The sequence below is a fragment of the Melanotaenia boesemani genome, chromosome 19 (genome assembly GCF_017639745.1).
Source record: "Melanotaenia boesemani isolate fMelBoe1 chromosome 19, fMelBoe1.pri, whole genome shotgun sequence".
NCBI classification, from domain to species: Eukaryota; Metazoa; Chordata; class Actinopteri; order Atheriniformes; family Melanotaeniidae; genus Melanotaenia; species Melanotaenia boesemani.
Genome location: NC_055700.1, coordinates 15,075,240 through 15,095,194, shown reverse-complemented (window position 1 = coordinate 15,095,194; position 19,955 = coordinate 15,075,240). Strand labels below are relative to the sequence as shown.

General features: G+C 39.3%; 1 protein-coding gene across 3 annotated transcripts in view; it reads right to left on the bottom strand.

Annotated features, from left to right (window-relative positions):
• Nucleotides 1-19,309, bottom strand: part of unc5c (unc-5 netrin receptor C) — a 119,051-nt gene extending 99,742 nt beyond the window's left edge. For 2 of the 3 annotated variants that reach the window (XM_041969837.1, XM_041969838.1), the window contains exon 1: nucleotides 18,634-19,309. In XM_041969837.1, coding sequence (XP_041825771.1) covers nucleotides 18,634-18,751 — 118 coding nt within the window. In that variant the 5' untranslated portion in view covers nucleotides 18,752-19,309. The remainder of the gene's footprint in view (nucleotides 1-18,633) is intronic. The other variant, XM_041969839.1, reaches the window with a different exon arrangement.
• Nucleotides 19,310-19,955: the final 646 nt, after the last annotated feature.

The window sequence follows — 19,955 nt, the reverse complement described above, 5'->3', positions numbered from 1 at the left end:
AAAAAAAATCATAGTTTCAGAAAAAACACTGCTGATGCGCAAACTGATTATGGTTGAAGCTCACTGTTTTTGTTTTTTTCCTAACTGAACAGTGTGGAAGCAGAAAGATGTCCCTGCAGCTGGGAGCTAGACTTCACTCTTGCTGTGCAATATTGATACATGTTTGTCCAAAGAAATAACTGGATTTGTCACTGGTTGGAAACAGTGAGATGAACTGAGGCATGACATTCACTGCTGCAAGTGACAGTACAAGCAGACATTCTAGCTGGTTATATTTCTAGAACTTATAAAAAGTCTATATTTAAAACATCCACCCAGAACATATTATATTATATGAAAGGGAAAATCCTACATTTACAAATAAATACATTTTTGGTTACATGCAAAAGTACTTTAATTTTACTTCATAAGATATACTTTAACAAAACTAATTACTTTTTAATGGTAATGTTGAAACATTGCAGTTTGCTTTTAGAAGTATCTTTACCCATCACTGTTTATTAAATATACTAACCTCTTTACAACTCTGCATGAGCACAAATGGTTGTATTTGGACAAATGTCAGCGATAGCGCACACAAAACTCTTCATATCACTTTTCTGTTTAGTTCAAACCAAAGAGCAGGAAAAGCTGTAGGGCTTATTGAGAGGTTTAATTACACCCAACAAGCGCATTAGAGTGGTGAATTCTGTGTGTAAGTCAGCATTTCTGTGTGCATGTCTGCATGATTGTAGTTGTGGTGTGCGCTTCTGTGTATGAATTAGTAAAGTCAGACTCCAGTAGCTGTGCTGCCATGTCAGGATGAGATTTAACGAGCTTTAATAACAAGCTTTAATGAGCTTAATTAGGAATCCATGCGATCCCTGTGGAAACGCCTCAACCCCACAGAACCCAGCTCTGGGTCTGACTTGCTTTCAATTGGATTACTGCGGCTAATGTCACTGAGATACAACAGTGAAAACAAACAGAGCCCTGCAGGGGTGTCAGGTTGGGAGGGGTTGCAGGTGAGATGAATAGGAAAAGAAGGGACGGATATCAGAGAAGGACCTTTTTCAGAGGAGAAATACCTGCTAACGGATGAAAGGCGGAAGGAGGGAGGAGAGATAACCAGCAGAACCAGTAGGATTAGTGTTGCTCAGGGTTTTGACTTGTACACCGATGACCCAGGAGGATGAGTCCCATCCTCCAAACCATTTTCACTCCAGTAATAATTGTGCTTTCATAGGCTCGTGTTTAGTAATGATTTATCTTATATGATGAAATGTGAATTTCTGTACTTTTTCTGTTTTTAAAATAATTACCTTTTTTTCCAGAAGCTGGCATAATGTTTATGTCTTATAAAAGAACTGTGACATGTTTTGGCCAAAGTGTCGCAAAGATCCTGTATGTTATCTCCTTTTTCACAAGTTTCTTTACACCTCTGGCCATAGCAACCTGTAATTAAAGGGTGGGGTGAGCCACTCAACTCCACTCCACCCCTATCTTTTGCAGGATGTTATATGTAAGATTGTTAGAACAGCAAAGGTAAATTTAGAAACAAACTTAACTTACTAATCCTTGAGGCGTGTTAACTTTAAGAGTATAGATTCCTTCCCTGGAACCTCATGCTAGCACCCATTTAGAAGTACAATTATTTCTCAGTTTAGGTGGACCTTAGGAAAATTTGCTAATAATAGCAGATGGGTGGAAATAAAGACGGGGAGGCTATATAATTCTACCCCAAGCTGGCCTATGACATAATAACAGCCTCCAACTCTGACTAACAAATTTACATCCTACACAGACACAAACATAGACCAAATTTTGTTTGGTAGTAACTTCACATACACTACAAAAAAATAGTTCTACTTTATCCACAATGTCTCTTTAAGAAAACAAAACTAAATAAATAATTGCAAAATTGCTTTAATTGGATTTTCGTAGGGTAATCATTCCAAACAAAAGAAAGTAAAGCTCCAGGAAGAATTTTTTGAAGACTACAGGTCAAATAACAGCAGCCCTGCTCAATTAAACCCTAGTTCATCAGCTCGGAAAGTTTGGTTTGTTTGGGAAGGTGTGAATAAGCAACCAAACAGATGCACATCAAAGAAGCAAACTCTGTATGACACAGTACAAAAAAGGAAGCAGACTAAAACTTATGTGGCAGGAACAGAAGATGTCTTGCATTTATCGATATATGCGTGAGTTTTCCTGTACATGTTTTGTCTTGTCATCTCCTTCAGTATTTCTTGATGCAGTGCCACCTCAGGCAAGGAGGGCATTATATTAGTTAAACAAACCGAACCTGCTGAATAAGTGCAGTGAGAAATCAAACTTGGAATGAGCAAATATTGCAACCCCAACTGAACTGAGGCTCCAATCATGCAGAGTCAAACAGACTGTTAGGTATGAAAAAACCAAAAGATGGAGATGGATCTTAAGTTAACTCTTAACATGAAGTTAAATTATTCTGTTTCTTTTGCTTAAACTGCTTCACTTTTTAGGGTGAAACAAGCAAAATTACCACCAATTATTTCATCAGCACACTAACAACAAGTACAACATGTTCACGATAGGATCACAGTATGCACGATCTGTTTCTCCTCAATATAGTCGATGCAAATTCGCATTTTCTTGCCTTGAAAGCAGTGCAACATTTCGTGGCATGGGCAGCATCTTTCAGCTCTCTCCACCTTCTCTCCCTCCAGGATCATCTTGCCTCGCTCTGACCACAGAGAGATTCTGTAAAGTGCAGTCCGACAATGACAGAGTGACCTTTCAGATAACCACGATAAAGATGCCCACCACAGCTCTCCCCTACTCCTCCCCTGTTTGTGTGCACACACAACACACACATATAGAAATGTGAGTGTGCACAAACATGGAGGGGAATACACACAGGCATATCTGATGACCTACTCTCCGAGTAGATGAAAAGTCTTCCCCCAGGGACTTTTACTCTGGCGCACACACATGCACACAAACTAGACCTTTTCCCAGGCGTGGGATCATTGGGTGTCATCTGGCTAGTAGGATGTCACTGGGCCCTTGGATCTGTGGAGGTCACAGAGGTCTGTCAAACGACATCGGGCAGGTTTGAGCATCATCTCATCTTTCACCATCAATCTGCTGGATTCTCTTATGCCTGTAGCAGGTCCCTTCATGGTAGTGCTATATATAGTTCCCAGGATTCTTTTTAATGTCCTGCTGTGGTGGAAAGAGTCTGTGGCTCATCATTATAAATCAGCCAGTTAGAATAAATAAAATTTTAAAGAGCTCTCTCTGGATTCAAACTAAAGTCTCCATTAGTGAGGCCAGTGCAAATGGTTGCTTGCATGGCAACACACAGCAAATCAACACAACTACCTCTTTAATCACCTTCTTAGCCTTTCCTGTTCTCCTCCTTATGTCCTTCCTCTCTCTGGGTTCTCAATGATAAAGTCCAGTAACAAGTTAAATAAGGAGGAAAATCATTTGTGATCAAATATATTGCTTATTTCATCCAAATCTCCACAGATATTGCTCTTTATTTGCTGAATAATATATATATTAAAAAAAAAACACTTTACAAAGATATTCTGTAACCTTGCATAGGTCTGCATAGGTCATGGGAGATTATTGGGGAGCAGAAGAGTAAAGTGTAAGCTCATTTAATCATGCTGTGCTCTCTGGCAAGGGGCAGGACTGCTGACAGAACATAGATAGCAGGCAGGGGATAAGAAAAGCAGAAACAGAAACAGGGCCACACAGCAGGAGGACCCAAAAAGGCACTGATTAGAAGGCAAAGCAGCACTTACAAAGAGTGACAAAAGAGCTTTTGAAAACAAAAGAAGATGCAGTGCAATATACCATTTTTTAAGCACTCACACACACACAAACGCAGACTATGATTTCATTTCATGTCAGCCTTGAGGGAGGGCTGAACTATATACGCTTCATCATACTCCCTCTCGATCACTCTGTTCTTGGCCTGCTGCACGCCTCCAGGGCCAGCGAAGGCAGCGATTAACGACAACAGTCAGAGTGTGTATGAGTGTGTAAGTGTGTGTAAGGCCTGATCGTTAGAGCGGCCAACTTGTGTAATACAATTACAAAGGCTGCAGAGAAACTGCTAATGTGCACACAGGCAGCTCTGTCAGATGGATCAGGTATTGAGTTTTCTATGCTTAATTCACTTTCCAGCACACACACGGGTGCATTAGTTAGATTAGACTAGAGGAAGGGGACGGGAGGTGGGGTTGGTCTACCGCCGAGCTGGGCAGATTTGTTTAGTGGTGGCTGTCAATTACAACCCTGACCCTTGCACTAAATGGCCGCTCAGCCGGTGGAAAAAAGGGAAGCAGACAAAAGCCAGACAAGATTGGTAAAGACATGGCCATTTGCTGCAGGAGATAACAAGTGGCATGTTGTGGAGTAAACAACAGTCAAAACACGCATAATGCTACACCAATAAAACAGAGTGCTGCAGCCTGAAAAGGCAATGTGACCATCAGTGAGATTAGTGAGGCAATGTTATCACTAGAATGGTGCAGTAATGGGACAATACAAGGCCAGTGGTAGATAGGTACTTAAAAATATGAAATGGAAAACAATTGATTCAATTAGCTTTTTTTTTAAAGTCTCATGCAATTTAAGAGACTACCTGAGGGTGCAGCCATTCAGGAACTACTTCATTTCTTTTGCTCTTTATAGATGGTATTGTGCTAAATATAAAGAAAGCATATAAAATCCAATTTTTATCCAAGTAATAAACTCAGTGCTCATATAGTACTTTTCATATATAATCATGATTAATGAAAGAGATTAACAGTTCATTATTAAACAAATTTAAAAACCATTTTGTTAAATAAGAAATCTATTGCCAATTTGTACATTTTCTTCAGAAGTTTATAGACACACTGGGGATAGGAATACAAATACGACCCATTTCTCAGTTCTTTTCCAAAGTCCCACTCATATAAAAGGGGAAAAAGGCCAACAAATCTAAGCACAAACTGTATTAAGAAGATGCCACAGATTCCTCTTTACAAACTAGCATCTCTACGGAGAAATAACATCTGTTTTCCCAGTTAATTTGATGCCAATCATTTCAAAGGAATGGGACACAGAAAGCAGTTAGAGAATCATTATAATTCCTTCCAAAAAGGATAAATAAAATCCAATCTCACAGAAATTCTTCTTCAGTAGCTAAATGAGTGGTGGGAAGGGGTCACAATTTCAGTAAACACCTCTCTTCCTTGTAAACATATATAATCACAACAAGATGGCCAATGCAGAGTAGCTTGTAATTGTATCACTAAAGTGAGATGAGTCTGAGGAGGGGGGGAGCTTTGCAGCTGATTGAATTAAAATGTCTGCTTCACTCCCAAGAGACCACCCTGATATAAAGGATAAAGATCGTCTGCTTGTAACTGTGGCTGCAAATTTACAAGTGATCCTGTAAGCCTTTTAAAAACTCTCTTTGTAAGCAGCAAGATTTTTTTTTCTTCATATGACACCATGCTTCTAACACATGAAGAAAAAAAGAGCAAAAGAGGGAGACGACTAGAAATAAAGAGTCAAGCTGGATGTGAAGGGCTCTGCAGAAAGAAAGCCTATATTCGCTGATAGATGTTAGACAGCAACATCCCCTCATTGTGACACATCCATCAAAGCACTGATCACTTTTGCCCTCCCTCTTGTCCAACCCTTGTGTGTCAGAACTGCTCCGACCAAACCATTTGACTTCTTGAGAAGACAGAACAGCATGTTAAAAGGAGTGACTGCTTGCACTCCTTGGATTTGATACACTCGGTTGAGATTCCTTCGACAGTATGCTGTGTTCTGACAAGTTCTTATTAAAGCAAACTACAATGGAAGCTGCAGTGTTTAGAATTCCAGCCTGAGTTTATTGTCAAAGTTCCCCAACTTTCGATCAATGTGGATGCAACTGCCAAAAAGAAAAACAGAAGTCAAAATGAAACCAGGTTTCCCTGGGCTCTGGTGTTCCACAGAGAAGAAACACAATGAGGTTCAGATTACGCTGCCAAATTTCCCAAGAAATTGCAGGGGGATGGAAATATGCATTTGGTCATGCTCAAAGCTGCCCAGTCCTTGCAAAGCATTGCCTTGTTTAACATTGTTGTATTTGTTTAGCAGATTTTTGCCTCTTTTTCATGAACAAAAAGCCACACAAAGCAACCCAGAATAGGTGTGACTTAATGTGCTTGAGTACTTGATGCTTCTAGCCTGTTCATCCTGTGGGTAAAGAACCAGGCAGCTTAGGAGTGGCTCCTCATTCTGTGGCTCATTTTAGTCCCTGTCTCCACCTTCCCTCTTCTTCTTTCTCCTGGAGCTTTATCACTGCTTTTGTTGGCGGGGTCTTATGATGGGCAAAAGAGTGCTAAATAAAATATCTGGCACAGAAAAACAGAAAAATGTGGCTAGGAGAAAGCTACTAAGTCTTTGCAGACTTGTTAAAACAAACGTGATTTAGTAATGTGAAGCTTTCTAAATGCAAGACGTGTGCATAGGGATTTAAACAAGCAGCTACTGGGGAAAACTCATCAGGAAGTATAATTTACCAGTGTCAGGCTTCTTCCTTTACAGAGCAGAGGTTACACTGTGTTGCCCTCCCCTCTATATCTCCCCAGTGTAACCCTCTCTTCTTTTACCTGACAGATCAGCTTACCTCACGTCAGCCTAAAAACCATGGGAACCCCTATGCACAGTGTGTCACCACTGAATTATCGGTTTCCGCTGCACATGCTCCAGCGTATCTGCAGCAACCCATTACTGTGTATCAGTTTACAGTTACCAAGCTGATTCCACTGCAGCTGGGATATTGTATGGAGTCATAGTTTATAGACGTCTGGAATTAGAAAAACAATCCTGTCATCTTGCTAAGCTCAGTCATTTTTTCCTAACTCAGGTCTCATTCCTCCATCATCTTGAATGAGAGCAATTCTAAAATCCCCTTAAGAGCAATTTCTTCCAAGCTCCTGATATCACGGGGCACTCCTGTGGCTTATTAGTTACAAAGGTCCCCTGTTCAAAGCCAGCTGGAGGGCTACGTTGTACTTAACGTCCTCCCTTGTTTCCTGTTATCTACACAACCACTGGCTAAAAAACTTTAATATACCCAAATCAAACAAGAAAAAAAGAAGAAAAACTTTAGCTGCTTCCTAAAAAACTGAAAGACCAAATAATGCAATATTAATAACATAGAAAGCTACAGATAGTATCAACTTCAAGTCAGATTGGAACTAAGTGAATATCAAGTGATGACCAAAATTATTATAATTTATCCACAAGGCAACATGAACCTTGGTACTATATTTTTATTTTAAGTCTGGCCAATATTTCTTTATAAACGACAAAAAATCAACCACAGAGACAATGTAAACGGAGACTATGGGGATAAATGCAACTCCATATGGCAACATAGTACCTGTACTTAATTTTAGGCAAATTCATCATTTATTTATCAGAGAACGGTAAATAAATGGTAATCTTCAAGTAGAAATGGAAAGAATTATTTAATTTTGAGACCTTATATTTTATTAAAAAAATAAAAAAGCCCACTATTTTCCATCCACACTTTGCTTCCCATCTCTGAAGCATTGCTATGTTTTTGTTTTTTGTTAAATAAGAAAGAACAAAGAAGATTCATTTATTAGTTTATCTTTAATTATTTTAACTATTTCTTTTATTTATTCTAACTGACCAGGCATAGTCACTCACTCAGTCATGAATGTAAAATAAACCGCATTATTCTGATGCATTTCCCGCTCAATCTTTATCTGAACCATCTTAAAACAAACAGTTGCTCCAACATTCTCCAACCAGGAATTATTTTCCCAAAGGTTCTGGCTTACTGGCAAATGCACATAAAATGCTCTGAATAAGAAATGGATAAGCAGGTGCTTATTTAAATTGAGCATTTCATCCCAAAGCAACCTGTAATTTTCTTTTAGCACAGTGATCAAGCAAACACCATGTTAATCCGCTATGCATAATCCTTCTTGTGTCAGTGTTGAAGTTCATGCTACAACTTTCCAGTTTCTTTGTCATGTAATGAGAGCTCACCAGAGCAGATATATGGATGAATGTGAAGTCACAAAAGAAAACTTTGAACTGTGACACAGGTTTATGGTATGGTGGATTTGGACTCGTTTCCAGAATTGTTGCACCCTTCAATTAAAATGATTTTTAAGATTTTGTAAATACATAAACTAATTCCTTGTGCAGTAAAGTCAACAAGCTCTCATCAGCAGGTAGCACTGAGACATGAAAGATGCATATACATCATCGCATTTTAAATTCGGTGTCTCAAAGGATTAGCAGCCTGTGGAGGTTAAACAGCAAACCAGAGTTGTGTTTACTGTACGAGTCTGTACACATACAGACATTTGGCCTGGTTTGAAAAAATCTCCTGCTTTCTCCTTGCATTTCCAAGCAATCATCACAACAACATCCATTATTCACCCTCTGCCTACTGTTTGGTTAGCTCCTTGAAAGGGGTAAATGCAGAGCTGGGAGTTCTCTGCTACCAATCCCTTACACAAGTTCAAGATTTGCATTGTATTCTCCACATTTCATCATGAATTAAAGTGAAAACATGTTCAACAACCAAATGCACTGCAAAACAAAGGGCTAGTAGTCTGAGGGCAGCTTTGTAATTTCATCCTTATGAATTAAAATTTCATGTAATCCTTACATTTATGGCAGTAAACTTTCAGATTCATGCAGCTGCTCTCTATTGTCAACCTCATTTCCATAGAATTCATTAAATAATCCATAGAAATAAAAAAAAAAAAAAACATCAGAGCCAGATTTGAAAAGTTTGCAATGCCTTTAGATCCCCTCCAGATTCCTAACAATGCAGTACAGTTTGCCTTGCCTGCTGGCAAGCACACAAACTGTAGCAGCTTCAACAGTGTACTTTACATGTAAGGAGTCATAAAATAACCTTTCACCGTGGGGCTTCTGTCTGGGCCCCATTTAAATGAGAACCATTGAGCCTGCCCCAGTTAAAGACTGTCTGCCAGTATTTAAGTCACCGGGGACTGATCATTGTGATATGGCACACACACTCACAAACACATGTTGTACAAACGCAGGAAAGTGCTGACAACCAACAGCAATCTCATGTTGCAAACTATTACTGGAGTCACAGTAACAAAGCTCAAAATGAGGAAAGGAGGTCACGCAGTAGGGTGTTAAAGTTGGTGGGTGTTCGATGGTGAAGTTGATGATGATGATGATGGTGGAGATGGGGCAGTGAACTCGGCTATGACACTTATTTTTTCTGCTTTTTCTTCACCATCAGCGATGAATTCCACTGTGCATGCTGAGACTTGTACAGAGTAATTACTGAAGCCAAGCATAATTTCAGTTGCTCATATACAGTATCAATCAAAACTTTTTGACATATCCGCCCATTTATTTCAAATTTTTAAAAAAAGATGACTTATATTCGGACTCGTCTTTTCCCGTGTCAACAGGAGCCCGGGGAACGTTATGGGGGAATAATCATACAACAGCTCATACCAACCTTTAATTTAGCACCTCATTTAACTCGGTAAAAACAAGAACTTTACAGGCTGGCATTCTGACACACATTTCATGCTGCCCCCTGGTAATGGTCTGCTCTGTTTAAAAGTCTGCTTGGCAGCTCTGTAGATAACAGATGGAAGAAAAATGAGGGGAATTATGAGAAAGATTGATTTCCTGAGGATGAATGGTCTGGTATTCACACAGATTTCTCTAAAGCAGACTTTCTCAAACTCTGTTATTATTGAATAAATATGCACACACGCATAGACACACAAGCAAAGTCACAAAAAGCAGAAAGAGAAAGCTATGAAAACCGAATAAAAAACTGATTAGATGTGAAAGAAACACAAACAGGAGGGTCTTTTCAAAAGTATATCACTTCTCATTCCTGAGATGTCACTGAATTAATCTGTAAGTGGAAATAATTACTTTCAGTCGGCACAGTTGTGGTTCACATAAGCCTCCTTTTCTCAAGCCCGTTCCCTAACATCTTGTAAAAGTGTATTCCTTGAGAAGAACAAGCACAATCATTGTCCTTTTAGGCATCTTGAGCCTGTCTTTAAAAGAACCATAATTTAAACCAGAGCCTCTAACTTCTCCTGTGGCATCTCAAAAGTAGACGCAGGAATGAAACAAAAAGAGAATGAAGGAGGGGGACGGGAGGATAAAGTACCTCCTTTGAGTCCCATAAAAAACAAGAAGGCACAAACATTTATCTGTGGCAAGGCTTTCATCAGATGCTTTAAGAGCACAGAAATAACAGAGGACAAGATGCTGATAAAGCGGAGACAGGAAGTGGGGAGCGTGGGTCTCCTGCTCTCGTGTTTCAGTCGGGACAAGGGTCCCATACCCCACACCCCCTCCCCTTTCCCTCCCTCCTCAAACCCTCTCTGTGTTGTGCTGACATATATAAACCAAAACCCTTTCCAACCAGACATGAGAGCAACAACTGGAAACCGCCAGCCGTCTTTACAAGGCAGAGATGAGACACACATTTAAGTCTTCAGGTATATAAAACATGTGGATGTTTCCACTTGATTGTTAAGCAAATGCCAACCAGCTTTTCAAAGGACTTATTACATATGAATATTGTTTCTATTCTTCAGGTCGGCTTTTACATATTTAGTCTCATTCTACTAGTGAAGCTTTGGCTCTGCACAAGACAGGGCAAAGCCAGGATTAAGGGTTTAACTTTGTCAATCACAGCCAGAACTGAGAGGACATAGCTGTGTTTCCATTCTGGAGAAAAGGTTGGATTTGTAGAGAAACATCATATTTCAGGTGATTCTATGATGTTAGTGTGACTCAGGTGTGATAAGTCCCCGCTAGTATCATCTCTGTTATTACTGCCTCAGTTTTATGATGGTCTATCTAATCCAAAATGAAAATATGACCTAGCTGTTACATACAGTGTTGCCTGATAGTGACCGAGCAAAGGATTAAAGGAGCTCAACAAAATGATAATATCCATGGTTTTAGAGTTCTTTTCTTGGAATACAAATCATATGTGCAGTGTTAGTTCAAAATAATCCTTTGCTGTAATTATTGCTGTAGCGATGGTAAGTATCCTTCTACATTATGCAAAAGTAACTCACATTTAGGTGGCTGCATAGGTACATTGCTAAATAATGTCATAGCAGACCATTACAGGGGGACAGAATTAAAAAGAATCTAAATGTAATTAGTAAGAGTTCCTGAAGAAAAAGTATTCACCCCAATTACAGCGATGAGCATAAAAGGTTTGTATGTACAGTAATCAAGACATTCTGCTTGTTTGTATCTTCTTATTGTATAAGAATGCTGTCTTTGGATGTAGTATTAAACATAAATAAGAAATAATCATTTAAGTGCAATAGTTTATAAGAAGCTATCTTTTCATTTCAATAAGCCATTTTAATCTTCTAAATAGCATATTATCTTAATGTCTTAGAGCTAAAAAATAATAATAATTCTAAACAGTTGCCCAAACTATAGACAAAGAAGAAGTTGAAAACATTTTTTTAGGATAACTATGGTTTCCTTTTTTAAAAATGTTGATCTAAGCCATCTCCACCCAGACCCTAAACATATCAATTGCTAAAGCAGTGCAAACACAAGCTGGTTGTATTGGTTATATTGTTTGAGTTTCCATTGCTTTTGAGTGCCAGTGAAGCCAAGGTGGAATTTTAGTCTACAAAGCCAACATCAAACTAAGTAGATGGTCATATGATGAAACAAGAATAAACTTTAGAGTTGGAACTCCAACAATATTTTCTTTCAGAAATCAGAAAAGAGGCCCTAACCTTATTTTAGAGTTAAGCTGGTCTTCCAGAGGTGGAAATGCTGTCAGCGTTCTATGGCATATAACTTTAATGGTGCATAATTACATGACAAAAGCTTAAAATCAGTTTAAATTATGCTTAAAAATACTCAAAGTGGTTTGCCCTTTATATGCTTTACAATGAGATCATGTGGAACACATTTTCCCTGTGTGCACTGTCCTCTGTTTTTAAAGAAATTTCAGTGAATTTCACCAACTTTCACCAGTCCAGCTTCTTCTTCTTACTAAAATCCAATAACTGTGTGAGCCAGGGTCATTTTGCTAAGTTAGAACTCCATACAGAGCATTTTTGGGTAATAATTTTTGATGAAGGTTCACTCATCTTGCCATGTCACGTTAGACCCCTGTTTGCCATTTAGTGCTGCAGTTACCAAAGCTGTTCCATGCTCCACACTGGGGTAAGTAAGTTAAAGGACATCAGGGTAATTACAGCATTCTGTTGGCCTTTTAATGAGCACATTAAGCTATTTACAGTGTCAATCTGAATATATGAGAGCAGCAGCCTTCTAGGAGCACATCAAATCCTCTCCTACTGCCTATTTTGTATCCATGTCATCTCCGCAAGGGAAAAAAAAAAAAAAATGTATGGCAGCTATAAAGGCAAAATTTTTGTTAGAAAAAGCACAATTTCCACACAACTAATAATGTGAAATAATAATAACCATGATTAACAAAAACTATCCTTTTGTTGTAACTCAAACTTTAAAGCATATGCTTGCAAGGACATGTCATTGACTGATTTCCTGTTAGGAACACAAAAATGCAGGAGGACATTAGTGGTTGAACACCAGGGGGGAGGCCAGGATGCCAAATTAAAGGGCAGGAGTGGAGTATGTACTTATTCTCACTCATGATGTGCTCTGTCAGCCCTGCTTATAATGGCATGAGAAGGGCCACTTAACTCGTAATCACTTCTCTTTCCCCTTTGGCTCTGTCCTCTTCTCCATCACCCCTCAACCCCAGATTTTCTGACTGTTGGCTCTGATCTCTAATCATAAGTGAACTGCAGATCAAGAGCAGGGACAGTGGTCCACACCCCCTTACCCCCTGCCTACAATCCTGTAATCACAGAGCTCTTGCCTGGTAATAGGCCAACAAGCCTTTGAATGAGGAATGACTGTACCTCTAATGCATCATCTCAACTTTGAAGAGCCTTTTTTCTGGCAAAGGGGAACTCACAGGTAGAGAATCAGGTCACCATCACCATCATCATCATTGTTTATGATCATTATCTCCCATCTCACTCAGCACAGTAATTGAAACCAGGACCTTTTATATAATTATTTTCATTTCCTTTCCATAGCCTGAAAAGCTAAACTTGCTACCATATGTCATTGTAATTTCAGCCCAGCGGTGCACTTTGACTTGTAATACCCTCACAAAAATCTCTGAGCAAACACACACATACACACAATCCAGGTGGTGCAATATGGGTTGTGAAGAGACACAGGTCAGCCATTCTGGCACAAGCCTACCTGTCAAGTGCTGCTACTTGTGCCGAGCTCTGCTAATGGACTGCTAATAGAAGTGAATGTTGCACTGTGAAGCTCCCCTGTAGTTGAGAGTGTCACATAGGGTGATTAATGACATTCTCCTCTCCTCCCCTGTCTGTTCCTGTCCCCCTCCATATCTCGCTTTCACCCTTCTCTCTCCCCACTTCTGCCTCCAGTTCTTTCTCCTCTTCATTCCTCACCCCTCTTGCGTCCTTGCAATCTCCTTCATCTCACTCCTTTCTTTACTTTCCTTCCTTCTAAGTGCTTCCCTGGAAAGGAACACGATTTTACCACACGGGGATGTGAATCTGTACTATACTCTTTACTTATCAAGTTTACTTATAGGTTTACTGGCTTCAGAAGAATGCAGTCCAAAAGGAACAAATAAAAATGGAAAGAAAACATCAGATGAAAATGCAAGTAAACCTAAAAATATTTAGGTTAACTTACTGGATGAGTTACACTGGTGACAGACAACTATATTTTCTTAAAGCATCAATTGTAGTTTACCAAAAATAAATAAAGTTAAATTGTGAGTTGCCTTCTTTTTGGAAAGGTATTTTGGGGTAGGACAGAATACCTTGCATCATATACTATACTCCCAAAAGTATTTGGACATCTCTGCACATGCATATGAACTTTAATGACATCCTTTTCTCAATTCATAGTGTTTAATTTGGAGCTGGTCCACCCTTTGAAGCTACAACAGCTTCAGCTCTTCTGGGATGGCTTTCCACAAGGTTTAGGAGTTTGTTTACAGGCAAGTCTTTGACCATTCTTCCAGAAGCTCATTTGTGAAGTCTTGTCCTGACATTAAATGAGAAGGACTGGCACACAGTCTCCACTCTAATTCATCCCAAAGGTTTCTGTCAACTTGTGGTCTGGACTCCAGTCAAGTTTATGGAACCCTGCTCAGAACACCTAAATCCAGCGATTTGGAAGTGCGTCCCAATACTTTTGGCAAAAGATTGTAGACAAATAGGAAACAGAGCATTTGAACATGTGTTTAAGGTTGCGAAGGGTCTACATCAGCCTAGCCATAATCTTTTTGGCATCGGTAATAATAGTTTTTACTTGTGCTTTTCAGTTAATTTTGTTTCCTGTGTTTGTTCTGCGCCACACCTGTCTCCTGTTAGCCGATTGCTCCTCACCTGTTTTCAATTAGTCATCACTGTCACGTTTACTTTTTATGCCTCGCTTTTGTTTGTTATTTGCTAAATTGTTTGTGTACTATAACAGTGAAGCATTCCAGCCCATCTTTCCAAAAGCTGTAGTTTGCTTTTAGAACCCTGGTCTGTGCCTGGATTTGGTCTTTTTTCTTGGACATTTATCTGGTTATTTTGAACTATTTTGGACTGAACTTGCATTTTGCCCTTTTGTCTGCCTCACTGACTGCCCCCTAGTATTCAACCCAATGTGATAATAAAATTTAATTTTGGCCTTAAACAGTCTTTAAGCTGAATCTAGGTCCTTTCAAGCCCGTTGATATTTTATTCAATAAAAATACTGAATAAAAGAAAAGTGCTTGGCTAAACCGTGGTAGGAAGGAATATAAACCTTAAGAGCAATACTGGTGTACACATCGATCCAAATATTGTTACTATCAATATGAACATTAGTCTTGATATTAAGCGATGCCAGTGCAATGACATCAACACTTTAGGTGTATAAGAGAGAAAATTAAACTAAACATGCCCAGACCCCTGACCCAGAGGCAAAGGTAATTGCCAGAGGCAGAGAAATAACAGTGGTGACACAATCATTTTAGTAATCTTCTGCATGAGTTAATCAATTTAACTAATCAGTAATCCAAAGGAAAAATGAAAAAACACATCCCACCTTAGTAATTAAAACGTATCGGTATCAGTTCTGGTATCAGATACTGGCCCTGTATTCACTTAGTACTGGATCAATGCCAACTCTTGAAGGATATAAGAATATACTTACTGTTACCATATACACCTTAGGCAAGTCTCAATTTAAGACTTACGCATAATTAATCAAGTCAAACTTCACTATAAAACAAAGATTTGGTATTTTCAAACAGATTTATCTACATTTTGCAACTGTTGTAAAGGCTCTAAATAAAAATAAAAAAATAGAAAAAGAAAGAAAGTATAATCCCAACACAAGAACAGAAATAACCCATCAGGCCGATTGCACTGCATATATGACATTCACATCATTCGTCTCCACCAGCACAACACATGATATCTTCACCCACAGGAGGAGTGCACAACTGCTCTTAGCCCCGAAATAGCAAACGCGTATATTTTTGCTTTCATGACAATAGTATACGGCATCACATGGAGCAGGGGAGCAAACTCAGCAACCACACTTCACAGTAATTATCACTCACTACCACACTCCTTCTGCAGCTCAGCTAGCAACCAGCATGCAACTCTGACCCTGCTCAGTCACACCGTGTGCACACTCTGTATTCAGCCCTCTTATTTTACCTGTGCATATTGCAACTCAATCTTAATTTCCTCCAGTCACATCTAATCCCTCAATTAGACATCATTTCTTGCATTTAAATGTGTCATATTTCCAACTCATGGTTATTGGCAAAAGGCCATCATTGGGGGTAATTTATAAAAGCTGCTCCCAACACACAATGTTCTCATTGTGCGTTGGCTCAGTTAAAAAAAAAAAAAAAAAAAATGGCCGTAATGGTTGTAATGTTAGCAGGCCCATGGAGCCAGTTGCCAAGCCCAAGGGAAGCCTGTTAGAATAATAATGATTAAAAATAACATTGCCATTTTCTTATATTCTTTACGCAGCACCCAGATTGTTCTGAAAGGAAGTGTCCTGTGCGGTAAATAGCTAAGTGTTACTGTGCACTGAGTCACGATACTTTATAATCCATACATATCAAATATCCTTTAACTTTCCCCTCCATAAACAATTCTCAGAGGACACATCATCAGAAAGCAGAGAGGCAGCAAAGACAGGAACATGGTGTGAGAGGAAGAGAGAGATGTGAGGGCAGGACTGTGGAAAAACTGAACTAATCCCAGGTCAACCCATGTATTCACTGCCTAACACAGAGATACACTACATAAATGTCAGTGTTAAGGTCAGCCATGAAAATGAAAAAAAAAACAAGAAAGTAAACATTTTCAAAGGAATTGTCTTTGTTTCATTACAGATTATTTTAATAATCCAGATGGTACAACCACATCTTGTGTCCTACTTTCTCCTGTAGCAAATTTAAATCCATAAAGAAACTGTGTGATTTACAGTACAGTCTTTAACCCAAATATTTCCAATCTACTCATTAGATCTAAAAACAAGAGGAAGTATTCAGTTTCCCTAATAATATCCCAAAGCCGCTGAAATATCAGAAACAGAGTTGTTGTTTCACTTTGGGTTTCCAGTCAAGCTACCACCACTGAGCTCTCAGCTACCTCACATTAAATCTGTCTCAACCGTCTTCTTTGTCAAAAGATCCTCTGGTTAATGAGCACTGTCAAAGACGGGATGAGAACGTTCTCTCAAAGGAAGTCAAAGAGAAAAATGAAAAGCTACAGTCAAATTTAATACATTTACATAAGCAACACTATGTTCGAATAACCCAAAAACAAAATATGTAGGGAAGGAATGGTGTCAGAAGGAACGCCTGTAACTGAGCCACTTTAATCACCAGTAGTTTTACACTGTAGAAGTGACTCTCGAGCGATTTGGAAATGTGTACAGCTCATCAGTGCCCCAAAATAGCTAAGCCCATTAATTAGGCTCAAACAATGTTCTCCTGCTGTATTGACTTCTTAATGGACAGAGAAGAACCTTGTTCGTATTCCCATCCAGTCAATGACACAGAGCTCTCTGGGGTTTTGGAAAGGGTATTATGTCATCTCACCCTGCCCTTCAGAAACTGCTCCTGTGCTGTATTTTTTTCTTCCTCTCCCTTTATTTTTGCTCATTAACTATGTAGGTGTGAGATTAAAGTCTGAAGCAGCAACTTATCTAGCTGCTTCATACACTGGGCAGCGATGAGGGTCTCATGTCCCCAATTTAAGCTTAGCTTGTTCAAGCATGTGCACAGCTTCACCCTATTTTATAGAATATAATCAAATAAACACATGTATGTAAACACAACAGCTTATAATGTACCTGTAGGTATTATTTTATGCAGACTTTCCCCAGTCTCATTGTTATCTAGCTCGTTCCAAAAAGAGAATTCAGACTAACAACGATAGTTGCATCTAACACACACACACACACACTGAACATTTAGCCCTAACACAAATGGGCTCCTCTTAGTTTCGTCTGCTTTCTCAGGAGAAAGCAGATTAAGTAATGTTAAGGTGTTGTGGTACTATCTTATAAGTGCACTTTACAGAAAACATCAATCAGCACTGAGCTTTTTGAAGGAGAAAGCTGAAGCTTAAAAGTGTTAACTGATCGGAGAAGAAATTACTGATTAGTAAAAGATGTTCTGCTGAAATGAAAAAGAAAAAAAAAAATCTACTAAACACCATTAGTTTTTCATTCAAAAGTTATGATTACTTCTTTAAAACTCATCATCTCAACATAAAAGTTAATCAGTCGTAGGCTTTACTGAATTTCATCACTACATTATGTGCCGTCAATGTCATTCAACCGGTGTTGAATGGGGTTGAATAAAAGAAGGTTCGGCCGCATTAATGGCAGCAAGAATTTAAATCCTATTTAGTCTTTAAAATTACAGTCAGTCCAATGTCTTGCCAAGACTCAGAGCTCCAGAGTGGCTCAACTCCATTTATCTTACTTTTTTGGGGGGTCTGCAAATCAGTTATTTTATATTTCTACATTGCACAGAATTTGGAGATATGTAGAACAACAAACTCACATTTGGACTTGTTTTAATTTTGATGGCATCTTGAAAGCCTGAAACATCAGTTCTTTATTGCTTTCTTTGGAAAAAGAAAACAGATGTGATGACTCTTACTGTTTCAAAATAGGCTACCGGTCTACACAACGCATATTAGGAATTTTCCATCCATTTAAAATATAAGAATAATGTTTAATTATCATTGTTTTCACTGTTTCGTTTGAGAAGCCTTTATTAGACCCTTTAGTTATAACTTCTTGTCCAACCAACAATAATTATTACAACAGGCCCTCTGCTTTGATGCAGGTTACAGGCTGATCACTAAAAACTCTGTCATAACCTGGGTAAGCTGTGTTTTTCTGTGATGAGTGAGTAAACAGTCTCCGTGATTTTCCTCTCCACCACAACCCCAGCTTAAGCTCAAAAAAAGTTTAAAAAACTAACCTAAAGTAAAACTCACAGGTCAAGAATACGCGTTAAAGTTTTACCTTGAGCCACTCCGATGTCCACCAGGAGAAGAAGCAAGAGCCAGGAAAGGGTCGACATCTCAGCAGAGAATCTCAGCACTCTTCCTTCTTCTCTGTCAGTTCGTGCACCGTACCCCATAATGAGGAGTCAAAACTACGCTCTGAGACAAGTCCGAGTCACTGGGAAATTCGTGTCAAACACGCGCTATTGTCCCTCGCTGTAGTGCGTTGCCGTCCAAGAATCACCAGTCACAAGAACGAGCGCAAAACACAGCTTTGCAGAAAATATATCCAGCGCAGTTGTTTTTACAAACATCTGATAGTGTTATAGAATAAGAGGTGGGTGTATCGCCCTCCGTGAGTGAGGATGTTGCATTAAAATGTGCCTACGTTTGCTTTTCCCTTTAAAGGTTCACCAGGTTTGTCTTGAGGTGCGGATCGATATCTTGAAGGAAAATGCATGCTCCCCCTCAAAATCAAAGTCCACCAGCAGAGTCTTCCTCTCTCGAACCCCTTCACGCGTGTGAGAGCTCAGTGAGTGCATGCGTGTGTGCGTAACACCGCGCCTCGCGCTCCACTGACGGGACTGAACGGGGAGAAGGAGTCGTCTCTTCGGGCTACCTTGCTCCTTCAGCCAATCCAAACGCTCCGGCAAGTGGCGGCGCTGCATCAAAACCTGGCCCGGACAGCGGCGGGGAATGGAAGCCGTTTATCAGCTCGATGACAAATGAAAGTCTTGGATTTAGTGAAGGCTGCAGACTGGCGTGAATGATGTGTTAAACGGCCTGTAATAATGTGGCAAACAAGAAAAAAAAAACTTGGTCTCTTGATTCTATAACCTGTAAGCTGTAGAGAGGGAAAGTAAAAATGAAGCAGTCCTATAAAGTCTCTCGTCTAAGCAAGAAAAGAAATATTACATGGTTGAGTCTGTGAATCTAGGGGATTTATTAAATAATTAGCCCAATCGAGAAATAACTCCAACATTGTAATATCATTGTAGTCTTGCAAAAACTTCTAGAAGCAAACTCTAATGCATTTATTCCTAATCTGTATTGCATGAAACCTGGGTTATATTCCACCCCCCCAACGTACTGCAGACAGGTGTTTCCGTTTTCTCTTTCCCTCGCGCATTGAGAACATAAATCGTCATTAATTTAGCACAGGCACTACAGTGGGCGAGCATAATTTATCTGAATGGGCCCTGCACTTTCTCGTGTTGCAACTACTCTAATTGTTATTTAAAAGTACTAATGGCTTGTTGCAACGATCAATTTTGAGCTCAGCTTTACAGACGTAGACTCACGTCTGTAAGACTCACGTTTGCTTTGCCTTAGAAAATTTGT